The following is a 20,559-nucleotide window of genomic DNA, read 5'->3' on the forward strand; positions in this document are numbered from 1 at the left end:
TCTCTGCTTTTTAAGATGCTGTCTAGGTTTGTCATCGCTTTTCTCCTGAAATATACTCGGAGTCAAGAGTGAATTTCATGCTCTTTATTCAGCTCATAGTCATCAAGGAGGAGAAGAGAAGACGAATGGCTCTTTTCCCAAACCATCTGCTTATATACATTATTTACACAATGGGTCTTGCGTGATTGGCTACTTCAGGGCTACACCTGTGGGCCAATTATATTGTGGATTGACTTCTGCCTGCAGCCTGATTGGCTGCTCCTACAGGCCAATCAGGTAGCAGATTCACTTCTGCCAGCCGCCTGATTGGCTGCTCCAGCAGGCCAATCAGGTTGCGGATTCACTTCCACCTGGAGTTGGATTGGGTAGCTCCCGCTGATTCTGAATCCTATTGTTCTAGGATTCAGCTCAGTACATAACACCCCTCCCCTCTAAGTTCCAGTCCTGCCCGGGAAGTTGCATTCGTAGTCCCCAAGGTCTGCTGGCCGCCTCCGTGTGCGTTGTGGCCTGGGGTGTTCCTTGGTCAGGGGTTCTGGTTCTGGCTCGTGTTCCGAGGCTGCTGGCTGTGCCAGGGCTGTCTGGTCTGGCGCCACTGAACCACTAGGTTGTAGCTCTGGTTCCGGTGTCCTTCCAGCCTCGGGGCGCCCCTCTGTGCCTACTGCTTCTGCTTCCCCTGCCCACCCCTCTCGCTCTACAGGCCTCACTGCCCTGCTGTCCCCTTGGGACCCCTCTGTCCCGCTCTCCTCCCGGGTTCCTCCTGGGAATCGTCGCCGTAGCTGGTCACAGTGGCGGCGCCAACATTGCCCCCCTTCCATTAGTACCTCGTACGACACGGGACCGGTCACCTTGGTGACTGTGGCGGGTACCCATGCTGGGCCTGCCCCAAAATTCTTTGCATACACTGGGTCCTGGGCCACAAATGTCCGGGGGTTCCTGCCTTTCCCCACCACTACCTCATCCTGAGCTCTGTCGGGGTGAAGTCGGTCCAGTCTAGTTGCAAGGCGCCGGCCCATTAGTAATTCAGCTGGGCTCCGGCCCGTCGTTGTGCTTGGGGTGCTGTGCTGTGCTAGAAGAAATGCGGCAAGGCGGTATTCCCAGTCCCCTTGTGTCATGCGGCGGAGGCTGTCCTTGGTGGTCCGCACCATGCGCTCCGCTTGGCCATTGGTGGCAGGGTGGAATGGTGCTGAGCGGATGTGGCGGATGGCGTTCTGCACTGTGAAGGTCTGGAACTCCTCTGACGTGAATGCGGTTCCATTGTCCGAGACGAGGGTGTCAGGGAGCCCGTGGGTCGCAAACAGCTTATGGAGTACCCGGATGGCTGCCGCCGTAGAAGTGGATGGTACCAGTGCGACCTCCAGCCATTTGGTGTAGGAATCCACCACTATGAAGAATGTTTTTCCCTGGAAGGGGCCAGCGAAGTCCACGTGCAAGCGTGACCATGGATGTCGGGCGGACTCCCAGGGCTGGACTGGGGCCCTTGGGGGATCCGGGCGGGATTCTTGGCAGGTCTGGCAGTGTTGGACCCAGGCCTCTATCTCTCTGTCAATCCCCGGCCACCACACATAACTCCTGGCAAGGGCCTTCATCCTCACTACCCCTGGGTGTGTCTCGTGTAGGGCTGTGAGGACCCTTTTGCGGAGGGGCTGGGGAACAACAACCCTGCTTCCCCATAACAGGCACCCCTTGTGGGCCGACAGTTCATGTTTGCGGTTTGTGTAGCCAGCGAATTCTGGCCCGGGGCTGCTGCTGGGCCATCCTCGCCACACCCAGTCCAGGACCCGGGAGATGACCCTATCTTTTGTAGAATGGTGCGCAACTTCTTGTGCCTGAATGGGTCGGTCGGGAAGCAGCTCCAGGGTCATAACCTCTTGCGCAGGCGCTGGGTCGGGGCCTGTTTCTGGTAGTGGTAGCCTGCTGAGGGCGTCTGCGTGGCCCATCGCCTTCCCAGGACGGTGGATTAGTGCATACTGGTAGCCGGCAAGGAAAATTGACCACCTGAGGACACGTGGAGACAACACTTGGGGGGTCTGCTTCTCAGGGGCAAACAGGCCAAGCAACGGCTTGTGGTCAGTCACTATGGTAAAGGGCCGCCCGTACAAGAAATCATGGAATTTTTTTACGCCCTTCACGATTGCCAGACCCTCCTTGTCAATCTGTGAGTAGTTTCGTTCGGCTGCAGCAAGCGTCTGGGAGAAGTATGCCACCGGCACCTCTCTTCCATCCGGGAGTTGGTGTCCCAGGACAGCGCCGATGCCATAGGGAGAGGCGTCGCATGCCAGCACCACTGGCAGCCTCTCGTCGAAGTGTGCTAAGACCGAGTTCGAGACGAGCAAGTCCTTGACTGCCTGGAATGCGGCCCTTTGTCGCTGGCCCCACACCCAAGGGGCCCTTTTATCTAGGAGTCTGTGTAGGGGCTCCGCTACCGCTGCCTTATGGGGAAGGAAGGCATGGTAAAAGTTCAATAGTCCCAAGAATGACTGAAGTTCGGGCTTGCTCTTGGGCGCTGGGGCCTCACAAATGGCCCGTACCTTGTCACCGGTTGGATGGACCCCTTCTGCGTCCACCTTAAATCCCAGAAAGTCCACCTGCGGCACTCCCAGTAAACACTTTTCCCGCTTCACCTTGAGGCCCGCCGTCTGGAAACGGTGCAGGACGGAGCGGAGGCGGTCCTCAAATTCCTCTGGTGTGGGCCCGGCGATCAGTACATCATCGAAGAAGGGGGTGACGCCAGGAATCCCTGGTAGTCCGTGATCTCCGTCGAGTTGCCTTGGTGCATGGTGCCGTGTGACCTGGGGCTCCTGGGTCGGTCATCTGATGCTTGTCGACGGGTGAGTCGAGCCCGACACACCCGGGCGATGTGTCCCAATTTTCTGCACTGCCTGCACTCTGCGTTGCGGAAACGACAGGTCCTCCTCTTGTGGTTCTCCCCGCAGCTTGCACAGTTCCCTCCTTCTCATCGAGGCTGCTGTGGTGTGTGTGCTGCTTGAGTGCGCCGCTGTACTCGGTGTACTTCCTCCCTGTCAGATTCGGATTCGTCGGTGAGGTCTTCGTGGTAGACCCTCGGTTGGGATGGCGGGGCCGGTCGTGCCTCTTGCGTTGACCTCTCGGCGGCTTCGGTTGCCAGGGCTTCTTCCAGAGCAATCTGGAACGTGAGGTCTTTTTTGGCGTAGAGGCGTCGTTGCAACATCTCGTCCCTCAGGCCACCGACGAGGCGGTCACGAAGCATGTTCTCCAATTCTGAGAAGTTGCATAACCGGGCGGCTTGGCGGAGGGAGGTCACAAACCCAGTTATGGTTTCCCCCGGGGCTTGCCGCTTTGCGTAGAAGGCATTTCGGCAAGCTACCACCGAGGGCTGTGGTGAGAAGTGCTCCTTCAGCCGTTCCATTATTGTTTTGTAAGAGACGGTAGCGACATCTCTAGGTGCAAGGAGAGCCCGGGCGATTTCAAACGTCTCCTCTCCACAGACGCTGAAGAATGTTGCCCTCTTCATGGCATCGTTGGTGACTTCTTTCGCTTGCAGGAGGAAGTTGAAACGGGCAGCGTACCCTTCCCAGTCTCCTGATGCTGGTTTGAATGGCGAGAAGCTGCTGTCGGTTGCCATTCTGGGTTCCTTGGGTCCTGGAGCTGAAGCCTGGATGCACGGTGCGATGCAGCGGTGCAGCAGGTGGCGGTGCTGCGGTGCAGTGCGTGGTGGCGGTCAGCTCAGCAGGATCCCATCCTCGTCGCCAGTGAAATATACTCGGAGTCAAGAGTGAATTTCATGCTCTTTATTCAGCTCATAGTCATCAAGGAGGAGAAGAGAAGACGAATGGCTCTTTTCCCAAACCATCTGCTTATATACATTATTTACACAATGGGCCTTGCGTGATTGGCTACTTCAGGGCTACACCTGTGGGCCAATTATATTGTGGATTGACTTCTGCCTGCAGCCTGATTGGCTGCTCCTACAGGCCAATCAGGTAGCAGATTCACTTCTGCCAGCCGCCTGATTGGCTGCTCCAGCAGGCCAATCAGGTTGCGGATTCACTTCCACCTGGAGTTGGATTGGGTAGCTCCCGCTGATTCTGAATCCTATTGTTCTAGGATTCAGCTCAGTACATAACATCTCCCAAGAAGCAAAGTAAGTTTTGCAGCACCCTATTTTAGCAAAACGGCTGATGAGAGCCGTTTCCTCTCCATTGCATCCAACCATTCTAGACAGGTTTTGCAAGGTTGGCTAGCACAAAACGGTGTTGATAAGCTAGCTAAGAGAAACAAATGGGCAGGAATCAACCAAAGAATCCCATCAGCAGAAGCCCTGAGAAATGTGGGTTTTTGTTCTCTGCTCCCCCTGTCACCCTTGGAATTGGCTCTTTGGGGTCAGGAGAACCCCCAGAGCAGCTAGAGGAGTAGAGAAGGGGGATCATTCCATCTGGCAAGCCGAAATGCTTTCCCTGATGTAACAATTGCCTTAGCACAACATCGATTTCCTCTCCATATGACAATTATTTTTATTTTTATTTTTTAAATCCCCACTCCCAGCTTTGCTGTGAATGGAGATGTGGATGGATTGATGGTCTGGCATTTATCAGGAATAGACATGGAACACACTTATTATAGGGGCAAGACACCCTTCCAAGTGGTAAGTGCATGTATCGATATACGACAGGGTAGGGAACATTTTTCATTCTGAGGGCCCCATTCCCTTCTGGTCAACTTTCCAAGGGCCACATGACAGTGGTTAGTGGGGTGAGGGGCAATGAGGGATGTGGCCTGGCGAGAGGGGAGACTTATAGATATTTCCAAGGGCCAAATAGAAAGCCTTGGAGGGCCACTTTTGGCCTATGGCCCTGAAGTTCCATGCTCCTGTTGTACAGGACTAATCTGAGCATATTTGCTATGGCAGGGAGGTCAAAGCTGATGGAGAGCATGATAAGGATATAATAATAATAATTTATTATTTATACCCCACCCATCAGGCTGGGTTTCCCCAGCCACTCTGGGTGGCTCCCAGCAGAATATTAAAAGTACATTAAAACATGAGTCATAAAAAAACTTCCCTAAACAGGGTGGCTGACTTCAGATGTCAGAAGCCAAGATACAGGGAGAAATGTAAGAGATTCCCAGCAATATCTAAAATAGTATTTTCGTAATATTATTCTGCTTCAGTGCTGGGAAGTGAAGCAGAAGCCAACTCCTTTTTGGAGTAAAGTCAGCTTTTTTCAGTGGTGCACTGTTTGTGACATGAAACTGAATGCAGTTCAGCAGCTATGCATGGGCTATCTTTGGACTGTCTGTATTTTGCAGGAGGAATTCAACCACATACTGGAAATTCTATTCTATTCTATTCTATTCTATTCTATTCTATTCTATTCTATTCTATTCTATTCTATTCTATTCTATTCTATACCGCCCTATACCAGAAGGTCTCAGGGTGGTTCACATAAAATATCAAATACATAAAATCAAAACAAAACCAACAACCCAATAAAAACCTCCCAAAGAGCTAGCATTTTAAAACAGGGTATAGAATGTAGATCAAGTCAGGTAAAGGCCTGGTTGAAAAGGAACGTTTTTGCCTGGCGCCTAAAGGTGTATAGTGAAGGTGCCAAACGAACTTCCCTGGGGAGAGCATTCCACAGACGGGGAGCCGCTGCAGAGAAGGCCTGGGTTATAGAAAGATAGAATTGTATAATTGGAAGTGACCACAAGGTTCATCTAGTCCAGCCCCCTGCAATGCAGATTTTATTTTAATTTTTTTGCCCATTGCAAAATTAAAGTGAATTGAAGTGCTCTGGTGCATCAAATCCACTTAAAACAACAACATGAACTTTATGGTGTTAGTTAACATTTTTGCTTTTTGGTTATTAACCTTAGACCCTGCTAACACATCAATATCATTTAGTTTTTCCATATGAATCCCCTCTCCCTGTAGTGGGTTTTCTAGAATTAACATCTGTTCATCAATAAATGCCCTTAACTTAAACATTTCTTTTTAAATCTTTATTCCCACAATTCTCTCATATTGTCTAATGTTTCTAAATAAAACTTCCAAGACTAGAATGAAAAGTAATGGGGACAATGAACACCCTGTTGAATGATTGTGTAAAAGTGTCATTATTGTTTCACTGTACCTTTAAGAGTCAGGAAAGATTTAATGACTGGGGCTCTGCAGCTGTGGAGCAGCTCTACAGGTGTTGCTGTGAAGCTGATGATGCAGGGTATATCAGGGGTGTTGTGTGTTGCCTCTGTGCTGGGCGTTTTCCCAGTGTGCTCTTGGTGGGTGGTTTGGTTGTGTGGGTATTTTGTATAAGCCTGATTTAATTTTTGTTAAATTTACTTTCTCCATTAAACCAAGCATTTGTTTAAGTCTTGGTCTCTATGTGTAAGTTCCTCAACCAGTTTCTGCTGATTTTGCTTTTAACCCCTAACATCTTGGTTATGGGCCCAGTGGTTGAGTGTGGAACTGCACATGTTAGTTTTTGGAGAAAGGTTTAGAAAGGTTTTTTCCTTCTTTTTGCTGCAACGGTTTTGTGGGCTGGTGGTTGAAAAGTTCCAGCATGGCAGACCGTGTTGCTGAGGCTGAGAAGGCTTTAACATTCCCGCAACTAACGGCCGAGAACTACAGTCTATGGTCCTTTCGCATGGAAGCACTTCTAACTTACCGTGATGTGTGGAAGTACGTGACCGAGGACCCTCCTGCTCCTATGACCGATGCCTGGTCGAAAGGTGATGCTAAAGCAAGGGCATTAATTAACTTGTCTGTTAGTGATCAGCAAGTTGTGTATATAAGAAATAAGAAGACTGCCAAAGAAATGTGGGACAGTCTTGCGGCAGTGCACGTTAGAAAGGAGTCAGTGTCTGCCATAGCTAGTCAGATATCTGCTGTACCTCCAGCAAAATTAACTGTGGAAGGGGTAACAGCAAGATTGATGGGCGAGCTGGACAGAAGGGAGGCTTGTGGGATTAGCACTCCTATTTCTAAAAATAATGAGGAACGCCGTATGCAAGTCTGTGGTGATTCATCTGCTTTCAAAACTTCCAAGCATTGCTGGTTTTGTAAAAAGCAGGGGCACCTTGCGAGGGACTGCAAATTTAAAAAGCAAAATGCTTCAGGGTCCGTTCCAGTTCGTAAATCACAGACAGCAACCCAGCAGTCGGCAGCACATCGTAAAGATGGACGTGAGCCGCGAGCGTTCCATGCTCGTGAATTAGGTCGTAAAGTAATTAAAGATGACACGTGGAAATCGTTTGTAGTAGATTCCGGGGCGTCAATTCATCTTTGTAACGACCGAAGTCTGTTTATTTCTTTCGAAGAGGAAATTGGCACCATTCATCTGGCCAACTCCGACGTTCTACAGTCGCTTGGCAGAGGTACTGTGAAACTTGACTCCTTAAACATCACAATAGCAAATTGCACTTACTGCCCATCAGTGGACAATTTATTATCAGTAAGTTGCTTTGCACGCCAAGGAGTAACTGTGTGCTTCACAAAATCACTATGTGAGTTCTACAAAGGGGGAAAGCGTGTATTGTATGCCAGAGAGTCTGAAGGTTTATATAGACTATATTTTAAAAAGCATTCACAGCCACCTGTGAACTGTAGAGTAACCCAGCCAAGTCAAGGGTTGAGAAAAAGTCAGGGGCTGAGAAATGTAAAGCCTCACTCCGGATGTATTCATGAGGTGCATAGACTTTTGGGACATTTAAATTTCACAGATGTGATAAAGACAGAGAAGATTGTTGATGGACTAAACTTAAAGCCATGTAAATACTATATGCAATGTGTATCTTGTTGTAAGAATAAGATAAAAGTTGCAAGAAAGGGTAAATGCTCAGGCAGGAAAGTAACAGAGCCATTTGAACGTGTGCATTGTGATTTAGTAGGGCCACTCCCTCCTTCTTTAGGAAATTCAAAATATTGGCTTACTCTTATTGATCAGTACAGCAGATATTGTTTTGTTTACACCATTGCTGAAAAGTCACAAGCACTTGAGAAGTACAAGATTTTTTGCAACTGGGTAAAAACCCACTTTAACAAACCTATAAAGCATTTGTTTTCTGACAGGGGGGGAGAGTTTGTTTCTGAGGAATTTTCACATTTCCTGGAAGCGCAGGGGACTGTTCACGAGTTGTCCTGCCCTAGAAGTCCTTGGCAGAATGGGATTGTAGAAGTAGTGCAACGTGATTTGCAGGCAGGTGTTAAAACTTACTTGCATGATGCTAATTTGGGGAAAGAATATTGGGCGGAATCTCTTCATGCCTATCTTTTTGTTAAAAACAGATCCTATCATTCTAGTTTAAATGTTACACCCTATGAAATGTTGTTTAAAAAACGCCCTAATTTAAAATACCTGCGAATTTGGGGTTCAGACGTTATTATTCACTACCCTGCTAGACACAAGTTGGATGAGCGTAGTGTTCAAGGAAAGTTTATGGGCTACCAGCAGGGGGCGTACAGAGTTTATGTACCAGCAACTGGCAAATTTCATATTACCAGAAGCATGATTGAAACTGTAAATTGGAATAGAGTTGCTATTTTTCAAGATAGTGATGTTTTAGATAATGCTGATGAGGAGGAAGTAGAAGTAGAAGAGGAAGACGCTGGAGCAGGGGATACTAGTGGATCTGAAGACGAAAAGCCTGTTGTGTCTGGTGATTTGTTTGAAAATTTAAAGACACAGACACCTAAAGAAAGGTTAAGTTCTTCTGAGTTTTCTGAAAGTAAGAAAAGCCCACAAGAGTCTCATCAGTCTGATGATAGCAATTTACAGTCTGAAGCTAGAAGTCCAAATAGTTCTACTGATTCTGAAGGGCCTAGCTCTTCTTCAGGACTAAGACGTTCAGACAGAAAGAGACAGGAACCAAGACGGTTTTCAAAAGAGCAGTTATATACTGTGTATGCCAATAAAGCAGTTTTTGAGCCAAAATGCTACAACGATGTTCAAAAATTACCTTTGCATGAAGCTGCAAATTGGTACAAAGCTATGGATGATGAAATAGCTTCTTTAAAAGAGCATAACACTTGGTCTCTTGTACCACAAACCCCAGACATGAGAGTTATTGATTCAAAATGGGTTTATAAAGTGAAAATGAATGATAAAAACGAAGTTGTAAGGTACAAGGCTAGGTTAGTAGCCAGAGGTTTCCAGCAAATCCCAGGTGAAGACTATGATTTGTGTTACTCACCGAGCGTAAAATATGAATCTGTTAAGCTTTTGTTAAAAGATGCATCCCAGCGTGGACATTCTGTCTATCATGTAGATATAAAAACTGCCTATTTGTTTGCAGATTTAGAAGAACAAATTTTTATGCGTGTCCCTGATGGCGTAATCGCCACTAAAGGAGTAGTGTGCAAACTAAATAAATCTCTTTATGGTTTGCATCAGAGTGGTAAAAACTGGCATCAGACTTTAGTGAAGGAATTGCTGAATTTTGGTTTTACACAAGGCAAGGCAGATAACTGTGTATTTACAAAAGAAAATGGAAATTCTGTGACCAAATTATGTGTGTTTGTAGATGATTTACTAATTTCTACAAGAACTAAACATGAATATACACAGATAGTGTCACTGTTACAAGAAAAATTTGATGTGGTAGAATTAGGCAAAGCTAAAAACTATATATCCATGCAAATTGAAGAAGGCAAAAATGGTTCTTATCTGATTCATCAAAATGCAAAAATAGATGATCTTGTTGAAATGTTATGTTTAAAGAATGCAAATGGGAAAGAAACGCCTATGGTATGTGGTTTTACTTTTACAGATGGCAATAACATGTTCTCTGACAAAACTTTGTATCGCTCTGCCATAGGCAAGCTCAATTTTATTCAAAGAGTTTCAAGGCCAGATGTAACTTATGCTTTTCATTTTCTGGCAAAATTTGTAGAAAAACCCACTACCCAATGCTTCAAAGCTCTTAAGAGAGTGGTGATGTACCTCAAACACACAAAACATTATAGGTTGGAATTTACACCATCTATTGACAAAGGTTTTGAAATATATTGTGATGCATCTCATGCTGTAGAGCAAAATAATTACAAAGGTACATCTGGTATGGTTTATTTTTATAATGGGTGTCCTTTTGAATGGAAAGCACAGAATCAAAGGATTAATTGTCTTTCTTCAACTGAAAGTGAGTTATATGCCTGTACTCAGGCCATTCGTGATATAGAGTGGTATTTACAAATATTTGAAGACTTAAAGATGCCAGGATCACTCCCAGTAAAAGTTTATCTCGATTCCCAGAGTGGACTTGCTATCCTGTGCTCAGAAACCAACACACAGCGCACTAGAGTGTTGAGATTACGTTTACAATTTGTAAAGAATTTGATTGCTGACAAAACAATTGTTTTTGAATATGTTCCAGGTGACAAACAAGTTGCAGACATCTTTACTAAAGCACTTCCAAAAGTTGCGCATGAAAGACATGTACAAAGTTTGTCTCTGTTTCACAATAATGAACTGCAGGGGATATGTTGAATGATTGTGTAAAAGTGTCATTATTGTTTCACTGTACCTTTAAGAGTCAGGAAAGATTTAATGACTGGGGCTCTGCAGCTGTGGAGCAGCTCTACAGGTGTTGCTGTGAAGCTGATGATGCAGGGTATATCAGGGGTGTTGTGTGTTGCCTCTGTGCTGGGCGTTTTCCCAGTGTGCTCTTGGTGGGTGGTTTGGTTGTGTGGGTATTTTGTATAAGCCTGATTTAATTTTTGTTAAATTTACTTTCTCCATTAAACCAAGCATTTGTTTAAGTCTTGGTCTCTATGTGTAAGTTCCTCAACCAGTTTCTGCTGATTTTGCTTTTAACCCCAACACACCCTTGCCTTGTTCCCTTCTGTATCTCACAGGGTTCCATGAATTCTCTAGTAACAATTATCTGTGCTGTCTGTGCTGATGTGTAAATTCTCTAGTAACAATTATCTGTGCTGATGTGTAAATTGATTTTACCCATTTAATAAAGTTATCTCAAAAATTCATTTATTGACTCTAAACAAAAATACCCAATTCACATTGTCAAAAGCTTTTTCTGCATGTAGAAAAATCAAAGCAGCTTGCTGCTCGTTTGGCAATTCAAATATTCTAAAACATCTAATGCAGGCACCCCCAACCTTCGGCCCTCCTGGTGTTTTGGACTACAATTCCCATCATCCCCGACCACTGGTCCTGTTAGTTAGGGGTAATGGGAGTGGTAGGCCAAAACATCTGGAGGGCACAGGTTGGGGATGCCTGATCTAATGCATTTCTGATGTTATCTCTTAACAGTCTTTTATGCAGGAATCCACATTGATCATGGTGAATAAAGTCATGTAAAATCTTTTTAAATCTTCCAGACAATATCAATGTAAACAACTTATAATAATGGTTCAGTAAGAAAATTATTGGTTGATAGTTTTTTGTTTTTGTTTTTTGCTAAAGTCACATATTGAACTTCTTTAGGTATACGTGTAATGTGGCTTCTTTCCAGATATCTGCTATTTTACCACTCTGTAGAATATTATTCATTGTCTGTTGCAAGGGTTGTAAAAGTTCCTCTTCAAAAGATTTGCAGTAAGAAGCCAATAGTCCATCTGGGCCTGGTACTTTTCCTTTCTTTGATTTTTTGATATACCACATAATTCTTGAGTAGTTATAGAGCCAATCATCAGTTGTCTTTGAAACTGACTCTAAAATCTTTGGCAGATATTGTCTCTGTAAGCATTTGTCTATTTTTTTTTAATATATTACTTGACCTTTATACAACTTAGAATAATACTGGTGAAATACTTTTTTTCATATTTGTCTTATCTGTTATTACAGCATTTTCTTCTTGCAACTTTAATATCAACCTCCTTTCTTTCTCCTTCTGCCGTTTATATGCTAACCATTTCCCAGGTTAGTGAGCAATTTTTTAAAAATCGTTTAGCATAATTCAGTTTTGTTCCTATCTCCTGCATTGTTAACATAAACAATTGTCTCTGCAACATCTGAATTTGCCAAATGGTTGGATATTGGTCCAATTCTTTTTCTTTTTGCTTAATCTCAGACAAGATTTTTTTGTAATTTCTCCTGTCTCTTTCTTTAAAGTAAGGAATTATGTGGTATGAAAGAACCTCTTTGGGAGACTATTAAGTTTACGGCGTGTAATGCATTAAGAGAAAACTTAATGAAAATGATGTATAGATGGTACCTTACACCAGTAAAATTAGCAAAGATTTACCATAACCATGATAATAAATGTTGGAAATGCAATAAAGAACTAGGCTCTTTCTACCATATGTGGTGGACGTGTCCACTAGTGAATGACTTCTGGAATAAGATCTATAATGAACTTAAGAAAGTGTTGAAATACACATTTGTTAAGAAACCAGAAGCATTCCTAGTGGGCATTGTAGGAAAGGAGATCCCCAAGAAGAATGTATCTTTTTTTATGTATGCCACTACCGCAGCGAGACTTTTGATAGCTAAGCACTGGAAGCTACAAACATTACCAACGATTGACGAATGGCAGATGAAGATGATGGAATTTATGGAACTGGCTGAGATGACCGGACGAGTCCGCAACCAGGGAGAAGAAGCGGTGGAAGAAGAATGGAAAGATTTTAAATTGTATTTAAAAAAATATGCTAAAGTAATATTTTAGATTAGAAATTAAGTCGTAATTAAAACTGTGGAACATGTGAAGATGTTATTTACAGGGAAAGAAGGAATTTTTATAAGGTGAATATTCTGATATAGAATTTGCTAATTAAGAATTGTATATAAGAATCACAGGAACGGGAACCCGAGGAGGTCCCAAATCTACAATGTGAGGAGATAAGATATAATGTTTTTTATGTTTTTGTTTTTTGTCTTCTTTTTGTATTTGTATTTTTCTTTTTATCTTGCTTTTTTCTTATTGTTTTTAGTGGTTTGTTAATCTTTTTTCTTTTCTGGAAAATAAAATATTATTATGAAAAAAAAAGAACCTCTTTGGAAAGCTTTGCTGCATCCCAAACTATCTGTATCTCTGCCTTTAAATTGTTATCAAATAATTATTTTGTAATTTTTGCAATCTTCTTTTGCAATCTTTGTTTGCAATCTTGTGAAACCTTTTCTTGTTGTCATAACATTTTCTTAAGTCTCCAAATGAAAACGTCATTCTTCCCTTCGTAAATCATAATAACTGGATTGTGTACCACATGGCTGCAATATCACCAAATCGCCCATATATTTAATCAGGACAAAATAATAGGATTTGAAAAAGGAGAATCAAAATTACAGAAAGAATTATTACAAAATTCTAAAAAGAATATATCCAAAATGTATAATCTGTTATTAAAGTGGGAATTAAAGGACGAAGAGGTGAAGGAGGTCATGATTAAGTGGGCACGTGATATAGGTTACACAATTTGGCTAGAACAATGGGAGAAGCTATGGAAATATGATATCAAATTTACGGCATGTTACACAATCAGAGAGAATTTAATGAAAATGCTATACCAGTGGTACTTAACTCCAGTCAAAATGGCAAAAATTTACAAATTAAAACCCAACACTTGTTGGAGATGTAAAGAAAGAAACCAGAACAATGTATCATATGTGGTGGGAGTGTGGACTTACAAACAATTCTGGAATAATATATATGAGGAAATTTTAAAAAAATATTTAAAATATCCTTTATTAAAAAGCCAGAAGCATTTCTTCTAGGCTTAATTACAAATGATATTCCTGGTGATAAAAAGAAAGTATTCCTATATGTGACAACGGCGGCCAGGATGCTTATAACTGCAAATTGGAAGTGGGGTGGGAATATAATCAGTAAGACAGTAGCAAATCAAATTATGTGAATACATAGACCTGGCAAGGTTAACGACAGTCTTAAGAAGACAATCAGACCAAAAATTAATAAAATAATGGGACCTTGTTAAAGAGAATATGAAAAAACATTGTTCTGAAATGAATATATTGATATGTGATGAATAAAGTTTGCAGGCTTAAGGAAATGAAAAAATAGTTATGAAAAGCATAAAACTGGAAGTAATAAATGTTCATATATATATATATATATATATATATATATATATATATATAACACAACAAAAAAGAAAAGTTGAAAAGTTGAAGTCCCTAAAGGATGGAAGGAAGTCAAAATGTATGCATGTATGTTTGGCTATGTTTTGTTATAGTCATTTTTCTTGTTTCTTTTTCTCTCTTTGTTTTAGTTTTCTGATTAACGTTTTATTTTGGCATGGAAAAATAATAATAACAACTGCATTATGGTCTGAAAAAGCCTTTGGAATGGCAGAGGCTTGAGTAGAGGAAGCCAGGATAGAGAAAAATTGACAGGAAAATTGTGATTTAAAACAATAGCAGAAGTTTGAGATTTATTTATTTATACCTCATCCTTTTCCCTGATGGGACTCAAGGGGGTTTACATTTAAAAACAAGAACTGCTAAAAACATAGTAAAACCAATCATTAAAATACAACTGAACATTGATAGAATTAATACTAAATACATATATAAAATCTGTTTAAAACTTACCAATAGTTACAATGAAAAGAGCATGGCACCAGCTCTTTAATTAAAAAGGTAAAGGACCCCTGACAGTTAAGTCCAGTCGCAGATGACTCTGGGGTTGCGGCGCTCATCTTGCTTTACTGGCCAAAGGAGCCGACGTTTGTCTGCAGTTTTTCCGGATCATGTGGCCAGCATTTAAATTGTGATTTAAAGCAAGGTTTTAACATAGCAAGAAGGGAGTGGGGAAAGTTTCTGCTGTAGAGTCATACCTTGGATCCTGAACGCCTTGGTACTCAAACGTTTTGGCTTCCGAACGCCGCAAACCCGGAAGTGTTTGCGAACTATTTTTGGAAGCTGAACGTCCGACGGGGCTTCCGTAGCTTCCGATTGGCTGCAGGAGCTTCTTGCAGCCAATCTGAAGCTGCACTTTGGTTTCCGAACGTTTTGGAAGTCGAACGGACTTCCAGAACGGATTCCGTTCGACTTCCAAGGTACAACTGTATTAGCTTTTTGGTGTTAGCTTCTGCGCTGTACCTATCCAAAGGCGGATCTAGGGGAGTGCAACCTGTTCACTTGCAACCAGTTAAATGACACCCAACAGAAGGTGGTGGCGTGGTGCTGGATGTTGCCATCGCACAGGGCGCCACTGAAATTTGAGACACCAAGGTCCGCCACCGACCCACCTCTGCTATTTCTCCTTGTTAAAACTTTTGAACCAGGACAAGAATCCTCCTTTCCAAATCTATCTTGAAATAAAATAAAAAAAAATCCTTCCAGTAGCACCTTAGAGACCAACTAAGTTTGTCATTGGTATGAGCTTTCGTGTGCATGCACACTTCTTCAGATATCTGAGTTGGTCTCTAAGGTGCTACTGGAAGGAATTTTTTTTATTTTGTTTCAACTATGTCAGACCAACACGGCTACCTACCTGTAACCCTCCCATCTTCTTCCACTCTCAGGGTCCTTCCCTTCTAGCTCCCATGCCATGCCACTGTTGTTGTGCAATCTGTCTTCTCTTTTGCCCCCCTACCTCATCCTGACTTAATGGAAATCCAGGATTGTGATGTGGCTCTATAAATCAATGGGGGCTGCATGATGACGGACGGATAAATATCTATATCTGTAGCGTGCGTGCTTCTGTGTGTGTTAACGTTTGACACATCTGAAAAGATTGAGCCAAATTATCATTCCATAATAGGCTGTCAAAACTGAAAGGTCATTGTTCCTTTAGATTCCTGTGAAATGGATGGCCCTGTTCTGTTGAATAGCATTCCTGCTGCGATAATACAGGTGCCCCACTATCTCTAGAAACAATTAAAGACATCCCCCCCCCCCCACACAGTCAGCCCCAACTGGAAACTGTGTCCATTCATTCCTCAGGACAGGCTGAGGTAAAGAAAGAGATTTTTTTGGGTTTTCTATACCAAAGAGGGCTTATTAGGACGGAGAGGAAAACTATGACCACTTTTTTGCTCCCCCACGAAGTCTGTGTTTTTGTGTGTGTGATATATATACAGTATATATACATACACCCACACACACACTTTATACACACACACACACACACACACACACACACACACTTCATTTCATATGAGAAACATATGAGAAATATATATATTTCATATAAACCACTTCTCGCTTGCAGCCTTTTGTTTTTCCCTCCCTGCTGAGGGGACAGCCTAGTGTGGTGGAGGTAAAACACTTGGTCAGCCATTCGGGCCAGCAGCTTTCAGGGGTTAAGAGTGACGCCCCTTTAGGTTCCCTTAGGAAACCCCTCGCAAAGCCAACCGCCTGCCCTCAGCGCACCCCAAAGGCCTAATACGGCCTCTCTTTTTTGGCGCGCGCGGGGCTGTGTGTGTGTATGTGTTTGTGGTCTCACACTTCCCCCCCCACTCCCCTCCGCTGGCGGAGGCAGGTCCAGGCTCCGTCCAATGAGCGCGGGCGAGCCCGGGAAGGGGGCGGCGCTCATTGGCCGGTATATGGATGCGCACGTTGCCCGTCTCTGGCACCCGCTCGCCCTTTCGGCCAGGTAACGGCATCTCTGAGGGGAGAGAGACCATCATGGCAGCAGAGGCAGAGCAGGCGGGCGGCTTCCTGGGCCGAGTCCTGTCGTTCACCGAGCGCGCTCCGGCCCTAGAGATCGGCGGCGGCTGCGGGGCCGGGGCCGAGGCGCGTGTGCTGGTGATCAACACGGGAGGGACCATCGGGATGGTGCCTCAGCCGGAGGGTGAGCGAGTGAACTTGGTGGGGAGCAGGGCACCATTCAGGTTGTATCTGTGCGTGTCTCCTATGAGAACAAATACCCCGCGCCACCTTCCCCACATCAGGCAGAGGTCCTGACAGGTGGGAATTCGGCAGGTGAAGCTTTCCCCATCACCCTTGTGTTGGCCACCTGTTGAACTTCAGCCTGACACAGTTTCCAGGGGGGTTGACCCGGTAGCCTGTTGCATCAAAAGCGACAGAGTTTTGTAGTGTACCTCAAAGAGCAATGCTCACCTCCCCCCCCCCAACTTTACCTGGGAGTAAATAATTTTCTATAGCTCAGCTGGTGGAGCATGAGACTCTTGGGGTGGTGGGTTCGAGTACCCCATGGGGGGGGGAGTGCTTTGCAAGGGATTGGACTAGATGGCCCTTGTGCTCCCTTCCAACTCTACAATTCTGTTTCTAACATTACAAACCAGACTTATTCGTGAGTAGGATTTGCTCTTAACCTGGCTTTGGGCGGATTGCAGAACACTCCATCCGATGTGATGTACAGAGTTGTAGGTAGCACATGGGAGGTGGGGATTGTGAACACGCAGCTGGCTAGAGGAAGCCCTGTGTGCGGGATTTCAGTTCTAGCTCAGGGAATTGGGCTACTTATTCCTTCCTCCAAGCAGGTATTTGGACTTGTAGAATGGCTCACATTGTTCTTTTGTTCCAGTGACTACATGCATGTAGTCTATGTAGTCACTGGAACAAAAGAACAATGTGAGCCATTCTACAAGTCCAAATACCTGCTTGGATGAAGGAATAAGTAGCCCAGTTCCCTGAGCTAGAACTGAAATCCCACACATAGGGCTTCCTCTAGCCAGCTGTGTGTTCACAGAGAACAAGGCTCAGATGGACGTAGCCAGGATTTTTGTTAGGGGGACAGGCCTTTGGGGGGGGGGGGCAGAAGCTCAGTTAGCTATATAATTTTATTGATTTTGATTGATTGGGGGGGGGCAGATGCTCCTCCCTATCTCCCCTGGCTATGCCCATGAAGGCTCATGTACTGTTTAGTAATTAGGTGACGTGCAGCTTGTGCATTCAAAGTTGCAAAAAGCTGCGCTCGTGGAAACCCCAGCTGTTAAATGGTAGAGTCAGGGGTAGGCAATGTGGTGCCCTCTATAGTGGTCAGGGATGATGAGAATTGTAGTCTCAAAACATATGGAGGGCCGAGGTTGAGGAAGCCTTTTCTACCTATTTTCCTCTGGCTTTGGCCACCACTGACATGTGGCCCCCATAACGTCGTCCATAAGGGAATGCGGCCCTTTGGTTGGAAAACGTATCCCCATCCAAGTGAATGCTGGTTGGGAGAAAGGATTTTTTCATTACCTTTCAGTGTGTGTTTACAGCCAAAGTTGAGATGCTAATCTGAATTAGTGAGTTTGAAACCATGGAACATAGTTTAGTAAACACAGAATGTAAGAGCATTACAACTGCACTTACAAGGTCACACCTTTCTCCAGATCACCGTTAATGTAGAGCAGCATTTCCACTTATGCAGGGACTGGAAAAGTGGGATGTTTACCCTTCTGCCACTCTTTAACTATTCTGATCAATCTGTGTACAGCAATGTGATTTTGAAAGTAGAGTTTGTTCAAGTCCTGTGGTTTTCAAAATCAGGTTTGCTAGAATGTGGCAAAAGGTGATAATTCTTCATCCCTTTGATGTATGCTTAGCCACATTAGTAATTATTAATTCAGAAATGAGGTATCAAGCTACCATGTAGGACCAAAATAGATGTAACATTAGGAGTTCTGTGAGATGATCTCCTATGTATTTTTGACGTTACGTGAAGGAGCCATCTCCATTTCTTTTCTTTTTTCTTTCCACTATGGATAAACTCCTTACATTTCCCTTTTAACAGTTGCTACCAGTGCTGTTTACTTGTTATTAGCCGTTGGAGAGCATTGGTTGCAAGATGACAACTATATTTATTACATTATCCCATGCTTCAGTCAGGCTAAGTCCACACCATACACTTAAACCACGCACACCTCTGAATCTTGGGAATTATAGTTTGTTAAGGGTGCTGGGAAGTGTAGCTCTGGGAGGAATAAACTATAGTTGTCAGGATTTAGGGGGTAATTTAAATGTATGGTTTGTATGTAGCCTCCATTTCTTTGTAAAACAGGGCAGTTTGGTGCAACAGGACAGGGGCAAATCATCTTATTTCATATTTTACTTCAGGAAGGATAAACTCAACTGTTTACACGCATTGTATGAGACAGATTGAGATCCTACAAGTTTAGAGCAAGTCAGGATTCCTAAGTATGACATCACTTGTGCTGAAGTGGACCATACTGTGCTTGTGCTTATTCCATTTAATAAATCCGTTATTCCTTTCCATTGTAGAGATCTACCAGAGGTCATTTATTCATAAAAGTTTTTAAAGATAACATTCATTAATTTTAAGAAGGATATGCAATAGAGAGGTCACCCTTCGATTAGTCTTAATCGCACATTACTCTGAAAATACAGGATTCATAATGAAAGCTTGTATGGGGTAGGTGTGGATTGGTGCAATCAATATAAGGAAAACTAACAAGGGAGAAGTTACTATTATATTACATTATATTACAGTGGTACCTCGGGTTACAAATGCTTCAGGTTACAAGCTCCGCTAACCCAGAAAATAGTACCTCAGATTAAGAACTTTGCTTTAGGATGAGAACAGAAATCGTGTTCCAGGGGCAGCAGGAGGCCCCATTAGCTAAAGTGGTGCTTCAGGTTAAGAACAGTTTCAGGTTAAGAACAGACCTCCGGAACGAATTAAGTTCTTAACCAGAGGTACCACTGTATTTATTTATTACATTTGTCAGTAGCTTTATTTTGTGGTTCAGCTCAAGTGGCAAAATATATTGGGCTGGCCTTGGGAAGGAGGGAGAAAGGATGCAACAGGGGGCAGTGATGATCTTAAGGGATAAATGCACAGAGGGGCAATTTAAAAAAATGCATAGAAGTACAGAGGGATTTAAAAACACAGGCAAGGAGAAAATAAAAGCAAAGTGAGTAAAAAATAGCTTTTTGCCTTCTTTACCTGGTAGTCCTGTCTCTGTAATAGACTTTGCTAGGAGAGTCATTAATGATGGCAGTTTTCACCTGGGTGACATGGAAAGCATTAGGTGGTACCCAATGCGCTTGTCACAGGGCAAGGATTTATGCCCGCACAATGAAACTCCTCCCCTTTCTCAATCCCCCTTCGAGAATCAGAGGGAATTTAGAGAAGTAAGCAACAATCTTCCTTGGCGGGAAGTTAACAAAACCATTCCTGGAACAGGGGGGCCTAAGCCCTACCAGAAATGCAGTGGGAGGACGGGCAGGCATGGCACGCCTCCAACAATTCCAAAAAAAGAGAGCTTCCCAACTCCAACCTCATTTTAGTCCATCTTATCTGCTGCAATGGAAAGCTCTTGGAGAAGCAGCTGTACTGCACGGTTGGACTTCTGAGCTTGTGCACGTGCCTGCCTGCCTCCAGGTTTCGTTCTGGGTTGCAGGATTGCTATGGCCCAGAGGCACCCAATGAAGTGCTAATTCCAAGGAATGGTGAAATGTGGGAGGCTATTCTGGGGCCGCTTGGAAGAAGGCCAAGGTCCACAGATTGCCCACCTCTGTTATGTATGTTATATATATGAATGTAAGCTGAGGAAACGCAGCCAGGTGGGTAGCCGTGTTTCCCCTTTTTTAAGACACCGTCTTATAACTTTTATTACTCAAAAAAACACACGGTGTCTTATTTTCAGGGGATGTCTTGTACCTTAAGGCCTCCTCGGAGGGGCCAGGCCACTGGCTCGGGGTGCTGCTGGGCGCTCTGCGCGGCACCGAGGCAGCAGGCTGCTGGCTCGGCGCT

General features: G+C 44.0%; 1 protein-coding gene across 1 annotated transcript in view; it reads left to right on the top strand.

Annotated features, from left to right (window-relative positions):
• The first annotated feature begins 16,298 nt into the window (after positions 1–16,298).
• The window catches only part of ASPG (asparaginase), a 63,070-nt gene continuing 58,809 nt past the window's right edge, over positions 16,299–20,559 (top strand). Inside the window, exon 1 of the mRNA XM_035105031.3 lies at positions 16,299–16,689. Within this exon, the coding sequence (XP_034960922.2) occupies positions 16,446–16,689 (244 nt within the window). The 5' untranslated portion in view covers positions 16,299–16,445. The remainder of the gene's footprint in view (positions 16,690–20,559) is intronic.

The sequence above is a fragment of the Zootoca vivipara genome, chromosome 1 (assembly GCF_965207765.1).
Source record: "Zootoca vivipara chromosome 1, rZooViv2.hap1.1, whole genome shotgun sequence".
Lineage (NCBI taxonomy): Eukaryota > Metazoa > Chordata > Lepidosauria > Squamata > Lacertidae > Zootoca > Zootoca vivipara.